The sequence below is a fragment of the Perkinsus marinus genome (assembly GCF_000006405.1).
Source record: "Perkinsus marinus ATCC 50983 genomic scaffold scf_1104296970858, whole genome shotgun sequence".
Lineage (NCBI taxonomy): Eukaryota > Perkinsozoa > Perkinsida > Perkinsidae > Perkinsus > Perkinsus marinus.
The window spans coordinates 439,912-446,174 of NW_003202288.1; the positions used below are offsets into that span (position 1 = coordinate 439,912).

General features: G+C 37.3%; 1 protein-coding gene across 1 annotated transcript in view; it reads left to right on the top strand.

The window, feature by feature from the left end:
- Pmar_PMAR024606 (hypothetical protein) overlaps positions 1-5,238 on the top strand; it is a gene marked incomplete at its 5' end in the record, with an annotated part of 6,414 nt that extends 1,176 nt beyond the window's left edge. The window contains 21 exons of the mRNA XM_002767362.1: positions 580-637; positions 681-726; positions 795-828; positions 1,034-1,086; positions 1,144-1,263; positions 1,344-1,513; positions 1,680-1,741; positions 1,783-1,828; positions 1,895-2,010; positions 2,072-2,169; positions 2,233-2,370; positions 2,419-2,502; positions 3,077-3,150; positions 3,196-3,319; positions 3,593-3,715; positions 3,766-3,834; positions 3,883-4,016; positions 4,078-4,219; positions 4,293-4,399; positions 4,449-4,538; positions 4,607-5,238. Coding sequence (XP_002767408.1) covers positions 580-637; positions 681-726; positions 795-828; positions 1,034-1,086; positions 1,144-1,263; positions 1,344-1,513; positions 1,680-1,741; positions 1,783-1,828; positions 1,895-2,010; positions 2,072-2,169; positions 2,233-2,370; positions 2,419-2,502; positions 3,077-3,150; positions 3,196-3,319; positions 3,593-3,715; positions 3,766-3,834; positions 3,883-4,016; positions 4,078-4,219; positions 4,293-4,399; positions 4,449-4,538; positions 4,607-4,886 — 2,168 coding nt within the window. The 3' untranslated portion in view covers positions 4,887-5,238. The remainder of the gene's footprint in view (positions 1-579; positions 638-680; positions 727-794; positions 829-1,033; positions 1,087-1,143; positions 1,264-1,343; positions 1,514-1,679; positions 1,742-1,782; positions 1,829-1,894; positions 2,011-2,071; positions 2,170-2,232; positions 2,371-2,418; positions 2,503-3,076; positions 3,151-3,195; positions 3,320-3,592; positions 3,716-3,765; positions 3,835-3,882; positions 4,017-4,077; positions 4,220-4,292; positions 4,400-4,448; positions 4,539-4,606) is intronic.
- Positions 5,239-6,263: the final 1,025 nt, after the last annotated feature.

The window sequence follows — 6,263 nt, forward strand, 5'->3', positions numbered from 1 at the left end:
GTACGTGGTATATCACCATCACGAGATACCAGCAACAGGATGATGATGGTGAGACCATCTTATCGTATGAATGATAATAATAATAATAATAACTCTGTTGATGGTACTGCTACCACTACTTTAAATAATAATAATAGTGAGGTCATATCTCATAATGGGGGCAATCGAAGAAGAGGAGGAGAATATGGTCCTGGTACTGGTGGTGTTGGTGGTGGTTTATATGGACAACAACAAGAAGAAGAAGAAGGAGAACATTATTATATATCACGTCCATCGAACTCTATATCACCATCATGTAAAAGTCCAGGCGTTACAGCTACTGAGAGTCCTGTTATTAGACATCCAGTTGTTAAAGTAATACTCATAATCATTAATATTCTCCTTCTTCATATTGTCTATCATCATTATTGTAGGTACGATCACCTAATATATGTCTAGCTATAGGTAGAGTATTTATATTGTGTCTTACATTATTAGTATGCCTAGTTATAGCAGCTACTTGGTATAGTTATGGTATTATGTGGATATTCGATACATCTACTAAAACATATCCAATACTAACATGTCCAGCTTTATCAGAGATGATACAAATAACACAAAAACTATACCAAGGTCCTGCATGCAAGTTAGCTTTACAGTAAGTATCATATTATAGTAGTATGATGATATAATCTTTTTAGATATAGTCTAGATCTAAGTAATTACATCAAGAGTGAGGGACTTGATGTAAGCATATTAAATGATGTCGTTGTAATCCTTATTATCATCAGCTGTTCTTGTTGTATGATGTTTAGCTACCACCTGGAACTCCTCCTACGGAATCATTGGGTATGTGTACATTAGCATCATCAGAAGAAACACCAATAACATGTTATCTACCATCACCATGCACATCTGTATGTCGAGAAGCTACTACTGGTGGTTTATGTCCAGATCCATTATTAATAAAGCATGTTACCACACCAGATGCTAATAATCAACGATGTAATACTTATAATACTATCTCTTATTATTACTTCTCCTAACATTATAGGTTATGTATTCCTAAGGAGTCAACAAGTTTATTATCAGATGAATTGTTATGAGGTAGTACTAGTAATTTTCGTATGACTAGTATTATACAATAATCGTTATCATTATCAGATACAACAGGCATCCCATTGTACTTACTATTTCACAGTAACACCTAGTAATATATTGGCTATACGAGGACTTATACTAGCAGTGGCTTTCATTACGATATTCTGGTTTATTGGAGAACTGGTAGTAGTTAGTAATCACTACTACTAGAAGCATAACGAGATCCCTTCCCTTCTCCTCCTCCCCGTCATCCTTGTGTATAGGTATTACGAAGTGTTGAGAAGGGTTTGAAGAAAGAGGAGGAGGAAGGCATGACAAGAATGGCTGCTGAGCTACCATCTAAGAGGAGATATCTTAGGGATCAAATATCACAACGATGGGCAGAAGAAGCTGATATTAACTATGCATTATCAGCAGGAGCACCATCATCAATGTATGATAATAATAATACATATCGTGATGCTGCTGCTGTTGCCTACTCTGATGAGCACGATTATTATTATAATAATAACTACCGTCATCACTATTATGATAAACGACCAGGAGATTCGTAATATCAACAATAGAAACTACAACATGTATGTGTGATGTCGTATCAGGTCAACTAGATCTAACTTCAGTCCTAATGATAATAGTAGGAGAAGATCAGCAGCAGGAGGAGGTGATATTGCTAATGTTGGAGAATCATATTGTATATTGTAGGATCGATATCGGGATATACGAATAAATATAATGGCAAATCACAACTGTAATAGTCATTATCACAATCATGATGATAATAATGATAGTATGATATTAAATCGATGATCGTTAGTTACTCGAGAGATCCACGTAAGAGATTTGAATCAAATGCTTGGAGAAGGCGTCTACATCAATGGAAGAATCTAGGAAATGATAGGATGAAGAAATATGTTGCCCGCCAGAGAATACGTAAGTCTATAACTACTACTAGTACTAGTAATGATGATAATAGTACTGTTATTATTACTAGGTACGCTACTCTTAACATTGTTCTACATCTTATTAATAATATGCTCACAGTTTTTGGTAATCTTTTTTTCACCACATAATGCACAGCCCTTAGAATCGGTAAGTAATGGGCGGCATCGTTGGAATGTTGTTGTTGTTGGTAGTAATGGTTATTATGATTAGATTACGTCGGCCTTCCTTGGTGTGATATCTATATGGAATGCTACTAGTTGGTTAGATTGGATAATATTCGTAGATGTGTTATTGGATGTACTACTCTTTATAGCAGCAGCAATAGCTGTTAAATGGCCAACACAGGGTGTAAGGGTACATAATAACAACAAACACTATTACTAATATCATCCTTAGGTCTTTGCTCATAGATTACAGGCTGAACTACGTGATAATGAGATTAAAGGGGATGACGAGGATGAGGAGGAGGATGAGGAGGATGTATATTATGATGATAGAAGTATTACGGATAGTAGAGCCAACAGTAGGAGGAGGTCGTTACACTCTGATGGTGTATTATCATATGATGATGATGAGTATGGTCATGATGATGATGATCGAGAATGGATTCGAGATCATCAGCAGCATCATGAACGTGGTGGTAATAATGAAGCATCAAGAGGTCCATCATTAACTCAACGAAGACTACAACAACTTAATAAGGCTGATGATAGTACACCCTATGCTACACGGGTATTAAAACAACAACAAGAATATACACGAGGGCGAGGAGGAGGTGGTGGAGGAGGAGGAGGAGGTGGTGGTAATGAAGGCTACTACTATGATGATGAAGTCGGGTACAATGATGATAATAAGTGTCCTCCTTATGATGATTATGATGATGATGATGATGATGATGATGATGATGATGATGATGATGATGATGATGATGAGGGTAGTCATAGTCTGGTTAGTAGTAGTATTGCAGTAACATCAACACTACCATCAAGCGAAGATACAGCAACAGTTGATTTTGTAATAAATACTACTACTACTACAATGATGTGATTATTAGGTATTAAGTCAAGGTATGACCAGGGATGTATGCCTTATGATAGCATGTCATAATTCTGCTATGACTGTTGAAAGGTAGTACTAGTAGTAATAATACTGTATAGTATTGATATTGTATAGATTCGAGAACCACGTAAATATGTTACGAGCTGCCTTATGCTTATTCCCACCCTCTCATATCTTCGTATGTGATAATAGTTCATCTATGCAACCACCTGATGAGAATATGTGGGCATGTGAACAAGTAATACTCATCACTACTACTACTACTACTACTACTACTACTACTACTACATAATAATAACAATACCAACAACAACAACAGGTACATCCTGATATTAACTATTTATATGTACCTGAGGGTAATAAGACATTTGCCTTTTATTGGTGTAATAAATATTGGATACCGTTCCTACAGCAGAATGATAGGATACCATCATTCAAATATGCTGTTATTATTGATGATGATGTCGTATTACCACCAGATCTACATATACCACATCAACTATTGGATCAGAACCCCAATATTAAGGCTGTTCATTTCCCTATTGGTGCTACTACTGCTAATGCAGAATCCAATGTGTTGGTTGGATGCCAAGATTGTGAATATAGATTAGCTGCAGTACATAAACAATTCCAGGTATGAAAAGGAATGTCTATGATGCTGTTGATATTGCTATTCAATATTAGGCAACTCTAGCTAGTGCCATAAGCTGTCATGGTGCTGTAGCACTATGGGATAGGGAAACACTTGATGAGGTAATGTTATCATTACTAGTTCATATGATTATTTACTGATGATAGTAGGTATTGTATGATCATGATACGGTATTCCATGGTGAGGATTTACAGATGGGTATGAATCTACTTAAGAAGAGGGATGATTCAAGGATAATATCAGCAGCCCAGACTCTAGTACCAACCTTTGCACCTGATACATGGTATAATATACGACCACCACCACCACCACCACCACCATCACTACTAAATTATCGTTTTTAGGGCTAAACTATTCAGACAACGTGTGAAGTCTTGGGATGTTACAGCGCATCGTAAGACATTCATGTATTTAATAGAGATCATTAATCCAGCTGGATGGTGTCACTTACCAAGTTGGGTTTTAAAACCATACTTTGTTCAAGAAGTAGTATTCGAAGTGTCGTTATCGTTGTTGTTGTTGTTGTCACTATTAATGCTTATTATCCTTGTTCTTCTAGTTACTAACCATATGTCTGGATTGGTTAAGGATTTTCCTATTATTTGGTCTATTGTGTCGTGATTATCTTGCCTTCTTTATTATGTTGGCTATATTGATAATGCTAGTGTACTAACAATATCACAACCATCACCACCACTACTACTATCATCGTCAGGTATCTCATGATATTCGCTCTCAATTACATAGTCTTGAGGCAAAGAAGAGATCTACGACTATCACCATGCGTTATGTTTATATTCCCTTGGTAATAATAATACTCTACTACAGCTTCCTAACTTCCTACTTCCGTATTATTATTATCATTAACCTCAGGTATCGGTTTAACTCGTTGTTATACCGTATAGGTGCCTTATGTCAGAATGTATTGGTATATTCGCATACGAGAGTTGGTATCAAATTGAGTGTACGTGAAGATGAGATTAGAGATATACCACCATGTCCACCATCACCAGATGTTGATTGGTTTACGGTATGGACTATGGATACAATACCACCACTTCCTACTACCACCAACAACAATAAGGCTAATCATAACAACAACAATAACCATGCTTTGACCCCCTCGTATTATCGTAGACCATCACCATCATAACGTCGTACTCACAATTACATCATCACGATAAGCCTACTACTGCTACTTCTACCATTGTTCTTATTGCTGTTTACTTATATCATCCTACACTTATTTTGATATGTATCACACACCGATACGTTATTATAAAGAACATCCCTAAATGTAGTAATTGTAAGAGGGATGAACAGGGTATCCTACTACTACTACTACTACCACAGCTTTCGCTGATACTACTACTACTACTTCCACAGCTTAAGCTGGTACTACTACTAACCACAATATTACTATCTTTAATCATGCTGCTGCTACTACCGCTCCTCCTGCTTACGCTCTTTTACATTATCACCTCACTTTTTTTGACTTATCGATTTGTTATTAGTGTTGTCTTAACAGTATATTAATGATGATAGAGTAGTGAATATAGTGATAATGCTGCCGGCTTAGGCCCTTCCTGATGATATTTAATAACATAAGATCCGTTCTATATCCCTACGATAACGGGATAATATATGGGCAATATTATTCACATACAGACAAGAAGGAATAAGAAGATAAACAGAATCATGGTCATGTTGTGGACAAACTGTCTTAAGAGAAGCACGACTAGTTTGTGACTAGTCATGCACTCAGGCTATTACCTTCTTGCTAGAAATCCTATCGGCAGAGTATCGAGTATGCACCAACTTGTTGAAAACACTGCCGACTCCCTCACAACCGTATGTGCTACACTGATGGTGCGACTTCTATATAGAGTATTGGTCTTTATGCACCACGACGATATTCGCATCCCGCCTCTTGTTCAGTCGTAAATCTCCATCAAGACGAGCACATCAACATACTGGAACTACAGGCGATTGTCATTGCTCTAAAAACCTTTCACACGGTATGTCCCTCTCGGCCGATCTTGCTTTTCTCAGGTGGCAAGGTGGCTGAGCTACCGTTACTCAAAGGGTACAGTTCATCTGCCCATATGTGTATTGCTTTACATCAACAATTCTGGACCCAATTGTCTGAGAGTCTAGCACACCTTAACTTCTACTTAGCCCATGTTCGTTATCATTTGAATCCAGCAGACTTACCGTCCAGACAGGTACTTTCGATTGCGTGACCTTTGGACACATCAACTTTGGACATAAAGTTGTCGAAAGCCCTTTGGACAGCAAGGGATGTCAAAACGAATCTCATGACTAAGTTTTGGACAGTTTGTCCAAAAACTACCCTAGGGAGTAGTTTGGACATGAAGTTGTCGAATATTTTTTTTCATCAAGAAGTTGTCCAATTACGCCTGTAGCGACCTTTGGACAGCTTTCTGATCAATTGGACATGTTTGGACAATATTTAGTAATCTGGACTACAATGTGTCGGAATGTGGCACCGATTACCTTTGGACATCTG